This window comes from Leptomonas pyrrhocoris (genome assembly GCF_001293395.1).
Source record: "Leptomonas pyrrhocoris isolate H10 chromosome Unknown, whole genome shotgun sequence".
Classification (NCBI taxonomy): Eukaryota; Euglenozoa; class Kinetoplastea; order Trypanosomatida; family Trypanosomatidae; genus Leptomonas; species Leptomonas pyrrhocoris.
Window position 1 is genome coordinate 177,428 of NW_015438376.1, and position 19,013 is coordinate 196,440.

General features: G+C 58.0%; 5 protein-coding genes across 5 annotated transcripts in view; all 5 read left to right on the top strand.

Moving 5' to 3' along the window:
• The window catches only part of ABB37_07725 (putative endomembrane protein), a gene marked incomplete at its 3' end in the record, with an annotated part of 2,966 nt that extends 583 nt beyond the window's left edge, over positions 1 to 2,383 (top strand). Inside the window, exon 1 of the mRNA XM_015806460.1 lies at positions 1 to 2,383. This exon is cut by the window's left edge and continues 583 nt beyond it. Coding sequence (XP_015654824.1) covers positions 608 to 2,383 — 1,776 coding nt within the window. The 5' untranslated portion in view covers positions 1 to 607.
• Positions 2,384 to 3,470: 1,087 nt separating this feature from the next.
• On the top strand, positions 3,471 to 5,668 carry ABB37_07726 (hypothetical protein; the record flags this gene model as incomplete). The annotated part of the gene is made up of 1 exon (XM_015806461.1): positions 3,471 to 5,668. Exon 1 carries the CDS (start codon positions 3,566 to 3,568, stop codon positions 5,666 to 5,668), a length of 2,103 nt encoding a protein of 700 aa, XP_015654825.1. The 5' UTR covers positions 3,471 to 3,565.
• Positions 5,669 to 6,268: 600 nt separating this feature from the next.
• Positions 6,269 to 8,936, top strand: ABB37_07727 (hypothetical protein; the record flags this gene model as incomplete). Its single annotated transcript, XM_015806462.1, has 1 exon — positions 6,269 to 8,936. The coding sequence occupies exon 1, from the start codon at positions 6,432 to 6,434 to the stop codon at positions 8,934 to 8,936; it is 2,505 nt and encodes an 834-aa protein (XP_015654826.1). The 5' UTR covers positions 6,269 to 6,431.
• A 1,182-nt stretch (positions 8,937 to 10,118) lies between these two features.
• On the top strand, positions 10,119 to 13,688 carry ABB37_07728 (hypothetical protein; the record flags this gene model as incomplete). Its single annotated transcript, XM_015806463.1, has 1 exon — positions 10,119 to 13,688. The coding sequence occupies one exon, from the start codon at positions 10,119 to 10,121 to the stop codon at positions 13,686 to 13,688; it is 3,570 nt and encodes a 1,189-aa protein (XP_015654827.1).
• Positions 13,689 to 14,661: 973 nt separating this feature from the next.
• On the top strand, positions 14,662 to 18,633 carry ABB37_07729 (hypothetical protein; the record flags this gene model as incomplete). The annotated part of the gene is made up of 1 exon (XM_015806464.1): positions 14,662 to 18,633. The coding sequence occupies one exon, from the start codon at positions 14,662 to 14,664 to the stop codon at positions 18,631 to 18,633; it is 3,972 nt and encodes a 1,323-aa protein (XP_015654828.1).
• Positions 18,634 to 19,013: the final 380 nt, after the last annotated feature.

The window sequence follows — 19,013 nt, forward strand, 5'->3', positions numbered from 1 at the left end:
CCCCCCCCCCAACCGAAGCGGCCCCGATTCGGACACACGGCAACCACGCAGTTTCCTCGCGAGCATCCTTCCACAATGCGCGCGCACAACGCAAACACTGTTTGCGACACTAATTGTAAGGCGGTGCGAATGTACAAATCCTTCTACCGTGAAGGGTGAAAATGTAACTGCAACTCCCAAATCTGCCGACTACTGCGATAAAAGGCACCACTGCTGAAATAATAAAACTCCGTTTATGAATTCAACTTAGATGCTGGGGCAACCGCAAAAGGGCTCAGTGAGAAATGCACCAGTGCATTTACGCGTGCTTCGTATTTTGCTTTCAAGGAGATTCTCTTCCCGGGACAGCTCACTTACATTTCTCTGCCTTCTGAAATTTGCTTGTCTAATTGAGAAGAAAAAAACATCCCTATCGACAAAAATAAAAGAAGCTTTTAAACAGTAAAAAGTTCACATTAGAGTTTCTGCAGTCAACAGCAAACAAATCAAAAGACCTCAGTTGGAAGAGAATTTTTCGCAACTTTCGGACATCAGAAGTATACACACGTACGTTCTCTGGATTTTAAATATATACATATATATTCATACATCGATCAATTTTATCACAATGAGGCGAATTCGCTGTCTTTTCACGCTTGTGGTAATGGCTGTATGGCTATGCGCCCTTGTCACCGGCCGAGGGGTTCGCACATTTGAGTATAACGATGACGTACTTGTTTTTGCTGGCAAAATGAACCCAAGTGGTAACCCGTATGAGACTTACCGCTACATCGATGCACCTGGATGTCCGTTATTAACGGTCGATCAAGCGCTTACCGTGGGCGAACTTTTAGCGGGCGATAACAGCTACATACTTCAAACTAACATCCATTTTAACAACAACGTCGCGTCTTCCGTTTTGTGTAAATACAAAGCCACTGAAGAGGATGTTGAGGTGTTGAGAAGCTACATCAAGAAAAGATTCGAGTACGAACTCACAGTTGACGACATGCCGGTTTGGGGATCCATTGGGAGTTGGGACATGGATCGATCAGAGTATTACATTGATTTGCACCGCACTTTCTACATTGGCGTTAACAAGGATCAAATCGTAAATGTTACACTCCGAACTGGAAACCCGGTGAAACTTGAGCCGAGAGTCGTATACGAGTTCACGTACTCTGTTATTTTTGAGTCTTCCTCCGTTGAATATGCCAATCGATTCTCCACCGTCTTTGGAACTCGCCACGCTAGCTCCCGCACCCGGATAGTCTCGGTAATCAATTCTGTACTAATCATTTTCTTTTTGCTGTGCGTTATCATGCTTGTCATCACCCGCGCTTTACGCTCCGACTTAGCCAAAATGGAGCAAGAGGCCCAGTTGGGTTATGATGGGCACGATATCATTGACGAATCAGGGTGGCGGTGCCTCTACGCCGATGTCTTTCGTGTCCCTAAACACACCAGCATTTTTTGCGGCATTTTGGGATGCGGCTCCCAGCTATTAGTGCTTGCATCACTTGCTATTATGTTGTCAGTCGTGACTAATTACCGAATTTCAATGAATCGTAACTTGGTCACGTACACCGTTTTAGGATATGCTTTCACGTCGGGTATCGCTGGATACGTGTCCGGCTACCAATTTATGGGTTGTGGGTTGTTGGCTCCACCGATGGCGTCCAAGTGGATTCGCGCATTTCACGTAACGTTCATGATTGCGCCGTTGACCTACGCGGTCGCGTTCGTGCCGTCATCTTTGGTCGCCATTCTTTACCAATCAGCCCAACTTCCGTACCTGAAAGGCATCATAATTGTGCTTTTTTTAGAGGGATTCATTGCGTATCCGCTGTGCCTAGCTGGCGTCTTGTGTAGTCGCTACATCTTTCGCCGCACCGAAAGAAGACGAAACATTCCGCATGTAAATCAGATTCCGCGTCTTATACCACGGCCGCCACGTAAATTGTTGGCACCGCACATTCTTTTGCTGGCTAGCGGTGCACTTCCTTTCATGTCTATTTTTGTGGAATTCTCGTTTGTGTTCCACTCGCTTTGGTCGTACAAATTTTTTCATTTGTACGGTTTTTTGGTGACCACCACAGTTCTTTATGTTGCCGTGACAGCCTGTGTATCAGTTGCTGCTACTTTTCTTCTCCTGACCACCGAAAACCATCACTGGCAGTGGATGTCGATAGGTTTTGGAGCTTCATGCTCGCTTTACGCCTCGGCATACGCAGGGATTTTCTACCTGTTCTCCACTACTATGCATGGGCTTTACATGTGGGTTGTATACGTGTCCTACTGTGTCATGTTCTCGCTCTTTTTAGCCATCCTCGGAGGAACAGTGGGTTACTTCTCAGCGTCGTTTTTTGTGAAGAAAATTTACGGCCAGTCAAAGCATGATTAAGACCGGGAGAGAAAAAGAAAGGGAGATCCGTACCCTACTGCATGCTTTATTTTTACATTTACGTTGACTCTTTCCCTTGTATGCTTGTTTGTTCTTACAAAAGGAATGCTTATTTTTTTTTTTGCACTTTTTCTTTTGACCAAACGAAGGAGCGGTTTCTATACCAGAAAGCTGCAGTTTCGAAAAATAAAAGGCGGAAAGGAAGCGACTTCTTCTCGTTTACCAGCACACATGAAGCCACAAAAACAGAAAATGAAACTGAAAGAACCAAAAGGCGTTTTTGTTGTGCTATCAGGCTGCTGTCTTTTTTTTTTCTTTTTTGATGCGTAAGCTAGTCATTTTGGTTTGCAGTACCGTGAAGCTTGCGACTGATGGAGCATGAAGATGGGAATGTGTTATACATTAGTGTAATGGAACGGGAGAACAACAGCAAAAATGAATAAGCAGTCGTTTATTACTGCTCTTCTCTTTGGTATAAATACGTATGATTCGAGTGAACGAGCTGCTCTTTTTTGGGGGGCGAGTATTTTATATAAGATGAAAAGAAGGAATGGAGGTTGCGTTCACTCCTCATGCGCTATACGATTTTCATTTTCTTGTGAGAGAAAAGGCGATGTTGCTAGGAAAAGACAAACAAACTGTGCTTTTACTTTTCAGTTGTCGATTGCAAAGGAAAAAAATAGATAGCTATTTTTGATGTTGTTGTTTATAGATGAATTCCGGCGGGTACAGTTTTGAACAGAAAGTCTTGCTTTAATGCATAAACTTTTTTCAGTGCGTACAAATCTCGTTTCCTTTCCCCTAGCGATACAGGCAACAATATCTGCAGACAAAGGTTTTTTTAGTGCGAGCTGATCGAAGGCCCACTGTTTAAAACCGCAACATTTATTTGGTGTCTGTATAAGACTAGCCTTTTTTTTTTTGCATTATTCAGTGCGCTTCTGTTGAGTGCGTTAACACACCTGAAAGAGCAACATTTCGAACAGCAATGATCGACTGCTTATTGGCTTCCGTACCTTCAACACAAATTTCCCTTTCCTTACATCTGCTCTTTTTTGTTTGTTTGTTTCTTTGGTTGTTTCAAATTAGTTCCGTACGGCTTTTTTCTTCTTTTTTTGACCTGGCTGCATTCTTGTTGCAGGTAAAACATCGTTCTTCTTCGCTGCACTAGCGATCACAGCTATGAAGTTCGGCTCCCGCCCCACTGCACCCGCGGATGACGAGGTTGTCGCCTCGTTTAATGTTTACTTCTCTCCATCGCTTACACACCAAGCGCACATTTTTCAGTATCCCCTGCGTCGTAAGCAGCGTCCGTACGAAGCAACAGAGGTGAGGCTTTTCAGCACCAACGTCTCTGCCCACGACGGCGGCGAAGCTTCTCCTGCGAGCAGTAAGGATCATTCCGTGTTCAGCGCAGGGTCGCGCTTGACAATGAAATGCTCCTTGGATACCTTTGGATCACCCTCATTTAAGCCTTCTCAAGAAGCCAGCAGCGATTTTATGAGTCAAATGGACGTCCAGCGCCTCAACACTTACAGTTACACCTTACACTCCCAGCCGTTTCAGACACAATCGAATTACATGCTGGGGTATATCACAGCGGAGGGAATTCATCTGACGCCGGTGTCAACCATTCAGCACTTCACTCCCGCGCTGGACATTCCGAGCGCATCTACCGGTGCTGTGCGTGTGGCGGAGTCGTTTTGCAGTCAGCCCAATTCAAGCGCCACCCCTGGATTTGCCGCAGCAGAGCGGATCCAGCGGGAGCTTCAGCGTCAACGGAGTTATGTTCTAAATAAAGAAGCTGATAGCGAGCGCGAGGTACAAGTATTTCGCGCTAATTCAGTTGAAAGCTCTGCGATGCGGTCCCGGCTGCGCTCCCCCACTTTAGAGTCGGTGATTGGCGGCGTCAAGGGCACAGCCGAGCAAGGCAGGGTTGAGAACAGCCTTTTTCCTCCAGAAATTCTTCAATCCGGTGGCATCAGTGGCGGCGACGAGTCAAACCCGTCGATGGTAATCCAAAGGTTCGCCCATCGCACTTCGGTGGTGGAACAGACAATGCAACTTCTGCAGCGGTGCCATATTATCACACTTCCTTTGCTACAAACCGTCATTGTGCCCCACACGTCGAACGATGTAGTGAAGGCAATGGCGACTGTGCCGGACACGCAGTTGGTGGAGGCGCTCAAGACGTGTGCTGTGTGGATGCATGGCGTGTGGGTTAGTCGCTTTTGTGATCAGTTCCGTGGCTCGGTTGCGGCGCTGCGGGAGGTAGTTTTGACGCGCTTTTATCAAAGCCCGGACGGCAGTGTGACCCGCGCAGAGCTGAACGCGCTCGTCTCGTCGTCTACTTCTCGGCGCTCCATTAAGGACATTTTGCGAACCGTCGCTGTCCTTAACGCAGAAGAGAGCGACCCGACCAAGCGGCGCTGGCGACTGAAGTACGTGTCAGCGAACCCCGTCACACGGGACGCCGCCATCCGCGCCTTCAAGAGCGTTTTTGCTGCGGAGGAAGCGAGTCAGCACGAGGCGTGGAAGCGGCGCTGCGCGCAGGTGGCAACGCACCTGCCGTACATCAACGCGAACCGCCCACCGCTCCAACTTTTTCTGCTCGCACGGGGAAGTGCTCCGCCAACGGGCAGCCTGGCTTCAACTGCCGCGTCGCTGTACGTGGGCGGAGGCGGACTGTCGTCTGCGAGTTCTCCGGTGAGCTCTGGCATGGGCGGGTTGCCTGGCACCAGCGCTTGTGCGGCTCCTTTCAGCTCTCCGAACGCGAGCGGGGCAAGCATGACGTTCAAGGACGCCGATATCGCGCCGATTCGCAATTACATCCGCGAACTGTTTGCTGAGTACGGCGTGATCAACAAACAACGGGTGAAGGATTTGGTAATGCGTGCACAAGAGTCGCGGTACCCACACGCTAGTAAGGCGATGCTCAGCATGGCGCTTCAGCAGTCGCTTGACAAGTTCACTGACGCGACGTGGGTGCTCAAGTCTGTTGGGGAGCCGCTTGCAGACTACTACCGACCGACGATTCTCGCTATCGTGCTGGAGCTGCGGCAATTTGAGCTGAGTGTGCTCATGAGGCGACTGGAAGACGCCATCCGTGAGCGCGGCCTCACCTCTCCACCGGAGACGGCCGCCACCGCGCGCGCGAACAAAGGTGGCGCGTCTGGCTCTTCTGCACCGGAGGCGGTGGTGCAGCGAGTCGTGGCGGAGGTAGCAGAGTTCAAGGCCGGTGGTCGGTTGTGGCACATTAAGGGCGGGAACCTAATGAACGACTAGCGTTATTAAAATGTGTGTACTGCTCACTCGCCTCCGTTGCTTGGTGGTATACTCACAGTCAGTGTGTGCGCTTCTCCTCGTCTTTTTGTACTTCTCCTTTCCTGCTCGCCTGCTTCGACTAATCCACGAGTAAGTAGCAGAGGCGGCGTTAAAAAAAAAGGAAAAAAGAGAGACCGAGGAAATTAACAACAGAGAAATGAACGTCTTTTACGGTTTCAGCTCTTTGCACTTCCCCGTTACAATCGACAAGGAGGAGGTGTGAAAGTGTCTGAATTATACGGCAGCGCAACTCGAGCGGGTGCAGGAAAACCCTTCTTCTTTTCAATTGTGTGCGCTGCGTTGATTGAGCACCAAGGTAATGAAGTCGTTCGTGTCTATGCCGTCAGTCGAGGGAAGGGCAGTGGGTCACTCAAGTACGTACCACGAGGAAAGGAACTCTGACGCTGTCTTTTTTTTGAAGTTCCACTTTCGCCTCCGTGCTCTCTTAACCTCTCTACTCTGTTCTCTCTCTCTTTATTGTTGTTGTTGCTCGACTCAACGCGGTCAACCCCCTCCCCTCACCCTTCCTCGTCTCTGCGCATTTCGCTTCTCATTGGTCCAAGAATTTGTGTACAACTCCGTTGGACCCTCGTATTCCCTTTCTTCCGCTGCAGTGGAGAAGCGCAAACGCTTGCGACTGCCGCCACTTTCTCTTCTTCTTCTTCTTTTTTTCTGGCACGAGAGAACGGATCAAAAAGGAAAAAAGAAACCCCCCTTAGAAACAATGGACGCCCTCAACTATGTGACGAGCGATGCTAACATTCAGCCGTGCAAGTCGGATGTCACGCTCAGCAAGACCTCAGCAGCGAACTTCACGGCGGGCGCGAAGCCCGTCCTGGCGAGCCACCGCCGCCTGCTGTGCATGAACGTGAAGCAGACAAACGTTCTGCGCGTGCTGAACCGCCACGGCAAGCACAACGACACGGCTATCAAGGCCGCCTCGGTCGCGCACCTAGTCTCGACGGAGAAGATGACCGGGCACCCCACCCTCTTCTACGCGGTGGGTGGGAGGGACCTGGCGATCATCTGCCCCAACACGCAGGCCAACGGTGACATCTCCGTCTCGGTGGTCGAGTCGACGCTGGACGAGGAGGCGTTCGCCTCGACAGCTGGCGAATCGCAGCGGCTGTACATTCTCGGAACCCAGAACGTGATGGAGGTGGAGGAGTCGACCGGCACCGTGAAGAGCAAGATCGCCTTGGCGCCCAAAACGGCCGTGAAGTACCCCGTCATCGACTACCACCAATCGGCCCAGCTGTTGCTCGTGCCGGCAAAGGCGACCCACCTCGACCTCGTTTCCACCCGCACCCGCAGGAGTGCCCTGGGCCGTGTGTGGGAGCCGCACGAGGACAACACCCCCACCTTCGCCTGCTTCTTCCAGCACCACGCCTTTAGTGAGGAGTCCGGCGATGAGGTGTTGGTGGTCACCGCCGCACAGGGCAACCGAGAGATCCGCTTCTGGGCCTACCAGAGCGACGCGCAGAAGTTCACGCTGAAGCAGCAGCTGAACCTGTCGCACAAGGACGAACCAAACGAAGAGTACGACATCAGCGTGACGGCTGACGAGGAGTACATCACCTTGTGCTCCCGCACGCGGCCCTACGCGGTCGTCATTGAAACCCACCACACCCTCTTCAAGGCCTACCGCACCACGTCGTGGCGCATGGCTGGCCCGGCGCTGTGCTCCACCACCTCCGTCGGCAAAGTCACGGAGACGGCGCAGAGCAAGTCTGTCAGCTACGAGCTCTTCATTACTATTCGCACCAAGGACGGCTTCGTGCAGTCTATGCCCAACTCTAGCCGCCTCGCCGGGGCGTCGAACCTGTCCGCCGCCAGAGGGGACTCCGTCATGAACTGGTTCCCCTCCGTCGCCGCGGCAGCCGGCGCTGGTGACGGGTCTGCGGCGGGTGCGGCGGGCGGCTCTGCCCGGGCGGCCATGACCCCCATCACCGCCGTCTCCTCCTCTCTCTCGGGCGAGAGTAAAACGAGCGGTATGTCGGAGCACGCCGTCTCCGCGCTCGTGCGCACGCAGGCGCAGAAGTTCTGCGAGCAGGTGAGGGTGATCGACACAGACCTGGTGGGGATGCAGAAGACGGTGTCCGACACGATGCGGCTGCTGCAGGACTCGCGCCACCGCACAGAGGCGCAAAACAGCGGCCGCACCTTTGCCATCCGCAACCGCGCTCGGCTGGAGAAGAGCAGCTCGGCGGTGGCCTCCCCGGCAACGCAGACACCCGCCGCAGGTGCGGCCGACAGCAGCAGCAATGATGCGGAGTACGGCGTTCTGACGGAGGGGGAGCACGATCTGATTCTCAGCATCCGCAACTTTGTGCAGGAGGTGCAAGGTGGCAGCGCCGCCGCTGCCTCCGCTGCCCTTAAGACACTCCTCGCCAAGCAGCTGCACATCTCAGTGGAGCGGGCGGCGAGTGAGACGGGCAAGCTCGATGTGCAAGGTCCAATCCTCAGCAACCTCAACAACACCGAATCGATGGTGGCCTTCCGCCGGTCGGTGGATGAGAGTCTGAAGCGCGTTGGCGCCGCGACGACGCGCTACCGGGAGCTGAACCGCGCCACGGTCGACGCCTCCGCGGTGGAGACGGAGCGCCGTCTGACAGAAGCGGAGGCTTTCCGCCAGAAGCTGACCACCTCCCTGCGCTCCCTCAAGGAAGAGATGGGGGATCTGAAGGTGGCGCTGTCGCAGTATCAACTCTCCACCGCGAACGGCGCCGGCGGCGGGGCAGCGGCGGCTATGGACCCGGAGGCGATCGTCGCGAGCGCGGTGGAGAAGGCGCGGGCCGAGGAGTGGAAGGAGGCGGTCACCGCCATTCTGGCCGCGGACGACATCAGCATCCTTCTCGCCTTCCTGGAGAATCCCGTGTGCAAGGAGAACCAGGCCGTGGTGACCTCGCCCAAGACCCTTACCCTGCCGCTCTTCCTCAGCCTGTGCCTGCAGCTGACGTTTGAAATGGTGGCGCAGACGGGGTCGGTGCCGCTGCGGCTGCAACTGCTCTCGGACTTCTACTTTGAGTGGGACGACTACCTCCGCTCCATTCGCAACCAGGCGCAGAAGGACCCGCAGCAGAATGCCACCTTCGAAATCGTGAAGCGGGAGCTGTCGACGGTGCTGGAGTCGCTCGACGCCGTGCCGAGCGAACTGCTCGATCGCAAGATCCGCAACAAGGCGCGTCTCGTGCGCAAATTGATTTCCAACCTGATCACGGGCGAGTAGTGATCTTGTTTCTGTTGTTTTCCTGTTGTTGCGTGCTGTTGTTGTTGCTGTTGTTTAAGGAATTACTTTTGGCGTTGTTGGAAGTATTATTACTTCGCTGCGTAGAGAGCAATAGGTAATGAAAAGGAGGCGGGTAAAGGCGTCACCTCCACGTTGATAGCGCAGAGAGAGGGAATCGGGGGGGGGGGGGAAAGAAGGTGGGCGGGGCGGGACGTGCTTTCAGGATGTCGCGTAAGAAAGAACAGCATTGTGGTTCGTCATTTTGTATGTAACGCCAAGTCACAACCATTTTTTGCCGCGGGTGACGCTTCTACTGTCTTCTTTTCGTTTGTGTGTGTGTGCGGCCTCTGTCTTCTCTCCTAGCGTGTGTGTGAGGGGTTTTTCCTTTTGCGTCTTTTTATGTATTGAAGGATTTTTGTTTTTAGGTCATTAGCGTCAAATAATAATAAAAAAAAGGAGTCGGAAGCTTTTCGGTTGTGTGATTGCGGGTGTCGTGCAGCTTCTCTTCAATAGTGGTTGTTGTTTTTTTCTGACTGTCGGGCGCGTTCGCTTCGGCAGCGAGGCGCAGTTGTGCGGCAGTGCATGAGTGCTTCAAGCTGCTGCCGCATCCTTTAAAGGAGTCGTCTGTGGCGATTAATGCAGGGGATGGGTGGGTATATATGTGTTTGTGTGTTTCTTTTATATATTACTAAGTGGTGTCGATATGCGTGTTTCGAAATGCTCCTGCGGGGCAGCATGCAGTTCAAATAACCAACTACATACCCTGTTCCGCTGAGGCGTATGCTTCAGCACCAAGATCACGAGTAACGGGGTTTGGTCAACCGCCCCCCCCTCCCTTTTGTTGCTCTCCGCAGCGTCTCGGTCTTTCTCCGACGCTGGTTTCGAGGGTTTCTTTCGATTTTCATCATTACGAGGGTCGGTGGAATGCATCTGATCCTTTCCTTTCTTTTTCTCTTCCGCTGCGTCTTGCAGAGCAGACGGAGAGAGGCGGAGCCGCGCTGTGGAGGGGGGAGGGGGGGGGAGGGATAAGCGCTCCGTGGGGTCCCATGCACACACCACCTTTCCCCGCCTGCGTACGCGGTGGTTCTTCTTTCGTGGACATGAACGCATGTACGTACCTTTCTACGTCTCCTTGAACCTCCTTTCTTGTCACAGTTTTTTTTCCCTGCTAGAAAAGGAGCGATGTCTCGCATCAACGTCTTTGTATCCTACGCGGACAGCTTTGTTGGGACGCGCGTGCTCAGCCAGTTCCAGCAGTCCCCCTCCACCTACCACGTATACGGCTGCACGTGGGACAGCGCGGCGGCGGATAAGTTAAACGCCGCCGCTGTTGCTCGCCTCCACGCTGCAGCGGCAGCGCGCGGACTCCGCCCCGACGCGGTCGCCGCCGATGCCGCGGGTGCCGCCGCGGCGGCACATTCCGCCCCAGTCACGTCGGATGAGGCGCATCGCAGCTCCCTGCACGACAGCCGTGGGCTTCTCACCTCGTGCGAAACCTCCCGCACCGACACGGCGCCGCTGCCGAGCGACATTGACAGGGTTGGCATCGCTGATGGGCCGCCGCTGACGATTGGGGGTGGGGAGGAGGAAGAGGCCGGTCACTCCGCTCGCGTCTCTGGTACCACCGCGAACGACGCGCCTTCGTTGGCTGCTGCTGCTGCTGCTGCTCCTGCGTCGGCATTGTTAACTTCCACTTTTTTCTCCCGACACGATGTAGCCGCGACGCGGGCGGCGCTGCTGGCGTGTGACTGGATTGTCGTGGAGCTGCGCCAGGCCCAAACGGTGCTGGAGGTGGTGCAGTTCCTGCAGCTGCAGTCCTCCTTTGAGCGGCCAAAGCGGTTGGTACTGCTGTCCAGTCTCATGACGTGGTACGCCACGCCGGCGCTGACCGCTGCAGAGGCTGCGGGCGACGACGCCGACCTCAACGACGACGACGCGGCGCGCCAAGAGGACGAGGAGGCGGACGGGGACACGGAGGCGCCCTACCCCCCTCCGCCGCCGCAGTCGCTGGAAAGAATCTTGCAGAGTGCGCAGGATGCCGCGCGGCGCGCCGTCGTCGACGCGATGCGGACCGTTGGCCCGGTGGAGAGCGGCGCGACCGGCAGAAACGGAAAAGGGGGCGAGGAAGAAGAGGAAGAGGAGGAGGGGGGCAACGAGGCAGGGGGGGACGCGGCGGCAGAGGTGCTAACGGAGGATCAGTACAACCGCCGCGTGCCGCACCTGCAGTACATGAGCTGGCGCGATGCGGAGAAAGCCGTTGCGGCGGCCCACCACGCGAAAGGGCTCCCGCTGGACACGTTTGTGGTGTGCAGCGGACTCCCGTACGGGGGCGAGGAGGACGTGCTGGAGCCGTTGTTCCGACTGGCGTGGTCGGCGCGGCCGGAGAAGGACGACGATGTCGCCCCGACCGCGGCGGTGACCACGGCGGCCTCGCTCGCCGCCACGCCGGCCGCCACCGCGGTGCTGCCCGTCTTCGGTGATGGCAGTCAGCGCGTGCCGCTCGTGCACGCCCAGGACCTGGCCTGCTTTGTGCGGAAGCTGCTCTGCTGCCCCTCTGCCAACCTGCCTTTCCCCGAGCGCCGCTACCTCTTCGCCACGGACGGGGCGAACCGCAACTCATGGATGTCCATCGTGAAGGGCGTGAATAACATGTTCGGGGGTCGCTGTGCCCTGCAACCGGTTCCCCCGCCCTCCTACCCGCTGTACCGCGACGTGGATAAGTTTACCCTGAACCTGCGCGTGGAGGCGGAGTCGATGAAGACCCTGATGGAGCGGCAGGACGACAGAGAGGAGGAGGAGGCGGAGCGGGAGCGGAAGGCGTTGGGTGAGGCGGCGGCTGGCGCCGCTGCCCCTCCACGACTGCCTAACACGTGGGTCGCCGAGGGCAGCCTCCGTCGTCACCTCCGCGCCGTCGCCCACCAGTTTGCTGTTGCGCGCGGCGTCAGCCCTCTTCGCATTGCCTTGGTAGGGCCACCGCTGGTCGGCAAGAGCTACCTCGCCGCCCGCCTCGCCCGCTACTACCGCCTACCCTGCGTCTCGCTCGACTCCGTGGTGGCCGAGTACACAGCGGCACTGGAGGCGCTGCGGACCCGCGTAGAGACGACGAAGGCGGCGGTGCTCCAGGCAGAGCGGACGCGTCGCTTGGGCATCAAACGGCGTCGTGTGGTGGCGCGGCAGCAGCGGGAGTGGGACGCGGGGGCAGCAGCGCGGGGAGATGCCGACCCTGCTTCTGCTGCTGCTGCGGCGGCGGGGACGATGATGACGATGAGCGACCAGGAGGACGCCGCAGACGAGGTCAGCAGCATGGACAACGAAGGCGGTCGGGGCACCGCCACCGCCGGCGGGGTGCAGCGCGAGGTCGCCGCGGCCACCTTCGCTCTCACGGCCGCGGAGGACGAGGACGTTACGCGCGTTGTGCAGGAGTGGTGGGCGGAGCAGCCGCTGGCGCAGGCGTGGCGCAGCAAGATAGGAGAGATGGAGCGGGTACTGCTGCTGCGGCTGCATCCGCGGCCACCCACACCCGATGCGAACCCGAAACGCCGCGCCGCGGGCGGCAACAGCGGCGGCGGCGCCAAGAAGAAAGGGAACGCTGTCAAAGACGCGCAGAAGTCGAAGGAAGAGGAGGAGGAGCTGTTGCAGCTGAAGGCCAGCCTCCAAAACGCACCTTTCCAGACGCGTGCGCTGGCGCTCATGCTGCGCTGGCGCCTTGCCCAGCCGGACTGCCGCGTGCACGGCTTTGTGCTGGACGGGGTGCCGACCACGCTCGAGATGGCCCGCCTGGTCTTTGCCGACAATGACGCGGACGAGGCGGTGCAGCCGCCGGCGACGGAGGAGGAGGCGTTGCGGCCGCGGTACGCCGGCGAGGGGGCCGCATCCGCCGCTGCTGCCGCCGCTGGAGGGGCCACGGACGGTGAGGAGACGGGCATGGGCGGTGCGGGGATGGCGGGCCCTGCGGCGGCCAAAGAGCCGGCAAGTGAGGCGCGGCTGCCGGACCACGTGGTGGTGCTGCAGGCCTCCGACACCTACCTGCTGAGCCGGCTGCGCGCTGTGGGGGTGGCGGCGGAGCAGCAGCAGCGGAAGTTAGACACCACAGCGCCCGCTCGGCACGCCGTCGACGTCGAAGCCTTTCAGAACGACCTTCAAACCTACAAACAGGAGTACGTGGAGGCAACCTACTCGGTGCTCAGCTACTTGGAGTGCGCAGGGGCGACCATCAACGTGGAGGGCGTGCCCAAGACGGAGCGGCGCGCCGAGGTGCATCTGGTGACCGTGGAAGGCCACGAGCCCCTCGTGCCGCCGCCACCGCCCGCCTCCGTCTTCGCTGAAACCCCTCTCGGAGACACGGAGCAGCTGTTGCAGCAGGTCATCGTCGGCCCTCCGCACAACTTTGGAAAGAGTCTGGAGGAGCTGCAGCGCGACGCCGTGCGGCAACGCTGCTTGGAGGAGGAAGAGGAGAAGGCCTACGCGGCGCAGGTGGCCGCCAAGGTCGCCGCGGAGTCCGCGGAGTGCGCAATGGAGCAGAGCGCCCGCAACGCGGACGACGCGAAGATGGCGGAGCTGCGGAGGGCTGACTTGGCAGAGCTGGAGCTGCGTAAGCAACCCATGACACGTTACTTGCAGGAGCGGGTATTGCCCTTGCTGCACAAAGGGCTGCTGGAGGTGTGTGCGACGCGGCCGGACGACCCGGTGGACTTTCTTGCGGAGTGGATTATGCGCCACAACCCCCACGACGACACGTTCTGCGATATTTAGATGCGTATGGCAGACACCGCGTCATTTGCAGCGGCGGAGCTTTTTACCTTCCCGTTTCTCTCATGTGTCCTTTACGATTTGATGTACAGAAGAAAAAAAGGCTGCCTTTTTTAGGCCGTGGCGAAAACCCCCGCACGCCGGCTACATCTCATGTCATCACGGCAGTGCAGTCATGCGTGTGAGTGGATCTCAGTTTTGTGATTATTATTATCATTATTGTTAGCTTTTTTCTCTTCTTCAATGTATTATTGTTTTTTTTTCTCCCCCAGCTCCTCTGGTATGTACGCTGTTAGCACACGCACACACAAATCCAACTATTCATTGCTGGAGATCCATTTTTCGAACAAACCACGGAGTCAGTGTCGTGGTGACGCAGATCTCTTGTCTATGTGAAGGTAAGAAAAGGCAGCGTGTTTTGTGTAGGTTGCGCCGATATTTATTATTATTATTTTGACTCGCACACAACGTCCTGGTTGTGTGGTAGTTGGCGCTTTGCTTGATGTGCGACGGTTTTCTGGGCTGTGCTGTTTATCACCCCGCGCAGTGGTCGCAAGCACCCGCCTCGCGCATTGTCGTCATCATCGTTACCGTCATCGCCGCGTTAAGTCCAGACGCCGGTAAAAAGAAACATGGGTGTCTTCGCTTTCTACCCTTGCCGTATGGAAACAAAAATGAAGACCCTCCTTCTACCCGCCCCCGTGCGCTCTCTTCTTCGCGCTCCCTTTCTCTCTCACGTTACGTGTGAAGCAGCGAAAGAAGCTCAACGTGTGTTGCTTCTCTCTGACATACGCATATACATATTTGTTTTCTCCACGAATCAACGCAGTTGGTACGCAGGCATTACTGTTGCTGTTTTTGAGCACATCTCGATTCCTATCGGTTTTTTGTATTATTCTTATTCTTATTCTTATTCTTGTAGCTGCGCATTTTACGCTGGGATATTAGCATCACCCTCTCCCTCACGCCACCAAACATGAAGCGACGGGCTCTCTTCTCGTCCGACAGCGACGCCTCTGACGACGATCTCTTTGCACGTCGAGGCGGTGGAAGCCGTGGCAGCGCCCCCGCCCCGCATGCCGCGTTGGACGACCCCCTCCTCACGCAGGCAGCAACGTCTGACGCAGCACCCACAGGCTCGGTATCGGCAAAGCAGCGGCCACCACCGCCGCCGCCGCCGCGCTCCGCAACGAACACGAGTAATGACCTCCTCCCTCAATCGAGCAAGGTCGCGTCGACACGGCGCAACTTGTCACAGTTGTTCGACGACGGCCCTCCTTTTGTCTCCCAGCAGCCCTCCTCTTCGCCTGCTCCTCTTGTTGTCCCGTCCACTGCTCCCGCTGTTGCGGCGGAGGCCGGGGTGCCGCACACCTCAGTGGACGCCGCATCCCACTCCACCTTCGGCCCTTCTTTGTCGCCAGCCAACAACGCGGCAGACGCCTTCTTCCCGCCGCGCTTCACTTACGAAGGTCCCGGCAGCACCGATGCCAGCCACAACGCACTCCTCCACGACCACCGTCATCAGGATGGGTCGATTGCAGCAAACAGCGGCGGTGCAGCAGGGTTAACGACGGCTTTGCATGCGGTGGTGCAGGTCTACCGGGACGCGCTGTACTGTGGCACCTGTATGCTGGCGCTGTGCGTGCCGCCGTCATCGGTTCCTTCGAGGAGCAGTAGCAGCAGCGCAAATACAACAGCCGCGTCGTTGTCCAGTGCGCCGCAACAGTTGCCACCTTCAGCAGCGGCACGGGAGCGGCTTCGGCAACGCGACAGCGGACCCCTGCGGCGTGCTTCTCCGCCATCTGCCTCGCCTGCGCCGATCCTCTTGCTGATGAGTTCGAACCGGCAAGTTTTGTGCAGGATTTCGCTGGAGAGGCCGGAAAGTGTGTTTGAACGCGGCTCGCTCCAGCTGCAACAAGATCGCGAGCAGCCGCAGTACCTCAGTTTTTTCTGCGACTTGCCCAACGCATCCGGTGCGGCGTGCTGGTGGACCTGCATGTTCCCTGATCGTGGGAAAGCGCTGGAGTTTCTCGTGGCTACCTACACGGTGGCTCAATACGCCGCCGCTTTGGCGAAGCAAGCCGGCACGTTCGCTGCTGCGGTGCCTGCGGTTCGTGTGCTACCCCGCTCCTCCTCGTTCTCTTCATCAACGTCAACGTCGTCTTGCACAAACGCCGACCCGAATGGCGGTGGTGACAGCGGCGCATCCATTGTGCAGATCAACAAGCCTGCCACCATTTACTGGAGCACGTGGGCGCTGCGCCGCGTAAGCCGCACGACGTCGTACTGCCTGCCAGCAGAGTGCGTGGACGGCGTCGCACCGCCGCCGTCGTCGCCGCGCAACGTTACACCGGGCTCCGGCACGCTGCGGGAGGGACTCGAAGCAGCGATGGTCGGGATGCGCAGCGGCGAGTCCCGAATCGTATTCCTGACCGCCGAGGAGACGCGGGTGCGACACCCCGAGCTGTCCTCCCCGTCTTCCATGCAGTTTCCTGACTTGTCTACGTCATCATCGCCCGGTGCTCGCTGGCGCGGGCACCACGGCAGCGACAAGCACACACTGGTCACCGAAGTTGGAGCGCTGAGCTGGCTTGCTGTGGCGTACGTGACGTGCGTCAACGCTGTGTCGACGACGACGGCACCGGCACCGGCACCGGCGGCGGGGCCACCCACACGTGTGCGAGCAGAACCAAGACACGCACCGCAACAGCCGGAGCCAAACTCGCAGCCCGGGTTTCCGACAGCGAGTGTAGACCCGACCGCCGCCACGAGTGAGATGCTTCAGCAACTCCTCCTGCGCGCTCTCCAACCAGCGCAGCCCACGCACGGAGCACCGCCGACTCTCACGGCCGCCACGCCAGTGCACACGTGGGACGCGATGGAGCGCGCTCTTGATCGTGCGCTGCTGCAGCTCGGCTCCCTCTGCGAGAAGGTCGATCGCCTCGACATCGAGGGCAAACTGCAGCGCAACAACGCGGAGCTGGAGCGGGTGGTGAAGCGGCTGGTCGGCCTCGCGCCGCAGGAAGACGTCGCTGTCGAGGACACACTGAAGGACCGCGACGCCCTTCTCGCGAGTGTGGAGAGGTATCGCGAGAGGTACGAGGAGGCCAACGCTAATTACCAGCGGGCGTTGGAGGCGATGGGGCGGTCATCGGAGAAGGCGCAGGCCCTCGAGAAGGATCTGCAGGTGCAGCAGGACCTGTGGACGCGGCAGCGCCAGGACGCGGCGGAGCAGACGCGGCTGAAGCTGCTGGAGCAGGATGTGCGGCACCGCGAGGAGCTCGAACGCCTCGCAGAGGAACGCTACGCGGCCGGTAAGTCCGACGGACACGCCGCCGGCTACCGCGAAGGTCGTCAGGCCGCGTTCACTGCCGTCGACGGTGAAGGCGGCGTGAGCGCTGTGATGGCGGAATGGAAGGCGAAGGTGACCGCACGCGATCAGCAGATCGTGACCTTGCAAGCCGCGCTGCAGGACGCTAAGTTCCACCACGAGCGCGATCGTCGCCAGCTACGCGCCGAAATCGACGTCTTAACGGGCCTAAACGACAGGCTGCAGTACATGCAGGCCAACGCAGATGTCCGTGCACCGGAGGAGACGATGCGGCAGCAGTGCAAGCGGGTCAAGCGCACGTTGAACAGCGTGTACTCGCAGGTCGAGGCGCACGTGTTGGCGTTGCCGCTGCGCTGCCGGCCAGACGAGGGCAGCGGAGAAGGCCAGGTCCGTTGTGTCTCTACCGATGACGTATTGGCGGTGGTCATGACGGTCATTCGGTCCGAGGCGCAGTCGGCGGTGGCGCAGATCCAGGCAGATGCGGAGCACCGCGCCAAGGAGAACGCCGAGGTTCGCGCCCGCACCCTCGCACGGCAGCATACGCAGCGGCCGGCGGTGGCGTTCCTCGAAAAGGGAATGGAGAACAGCGGCAACGGCGGCAACGCTGATGAGACAGACGATGCTGCTGCAGCAGGTACAACATCGAGTCTTGCGGCGGCCACGTCCGCACCACCGCTGCCGCCACCGCTGCACACGGCGGCGTCGCGCAGCGAGTTGGCCGCAGTGGCGGCGTCGTTGCTGCCGGCAGTGTCGCACGTGACGTCGTCTTCTCTGGTCGGTGGTGGTGATGGTTCATTGAGCGGGGATCCGTTGAACTTGTACGGCGCAGCAGCTCAGGCGGACGTCGCAGAAGACTTCACGTTGCACAGCGCGGAGGCGGAAGATGCGTTTTCACGTAGCGTACAACCCGTTGAGCAGAAAACCTCGCCAGTGGCATCGTCGCCCTCGGCCATGGACGTGGCGGAGCTCGTGGCGGAGTCGCCGGTGCAGGGGCGAGTGGGCAGCGCTGACGACGCCGCGTGGTCGAGTGCTGGCGTGGCAGAGCGCGCAAATGAAAGAGGAGCGGCTGCAACTGAAACCGGCTCGGGAATAGCACCGAGGCGTAGTACCAATGCAGCGGCAACGACGGAATCACCACTGCGTACGACACTGTCGACGGTGGAAGCGGCAAAGGATTCGCACAAGAGAGCCACAACGGGGACGTCTGACTCCTTCACCCCCTCATTCCCCTCTCCCTCCGCATCACCGGTGGAGGCCGCATCGCCGCCGCCCGAAGCGGATCCCCGTCGACCCGCCACGCGACTCCCCGACGTGCCCGCACCGACGTCCTCCACGGTGGTCGCAACCGAAGATAGTGAGAAAAACCTGTCTCCGCCGGAGCAGAGGGGAGAGGATGCTGGCGCACAGCAGAAGTCAGACGTGGCCTTTTCATTTCCACCGAGCAGCGCGAAGACCTTCACTTCGCCGAGTGAGGCGGCGGCATCAGCAACAGCCGCAGCCGCAGTAAGTCCATCATCCGACGCAGAAGATGCGACACCGCCGCTGCACAACTGGCATAGCAGGCGTCTCTTCACCACGCCCCCGCCCTTTACGGAGTCGTCGCTCGAGCAGGAGTAGAACGTGCGGGCAGCAGCAGCAGCAACGACAACAAATGAAGAAGAAAATGGCTGCCTCTTCCATTTATCTATTTTTCCTTTATCTATCGGCGTAGCGCACCGCACCGCCACGAAGAGGCCCACCGTAGCAAACTCCTCTCCAGCAGTGAAATGACGAGAGCACAAGAAGAAAATGTGCGAGGGGGGGGGGGGAGGGGAGGGGGCTTTTCTGCGTGGTGGTTCACGCACGGTGCGTAAGAAGAAGAACAAAAGGAGACAATAATAATATATGGTTTTCCAATAGCCTCCATGAGGTGCGCCGTGATACACACACACACACACACACACACAGACACAGACAGAAAGAAAATGGCAAAGCGAAAAGTGTCTTCTCATCGAGGG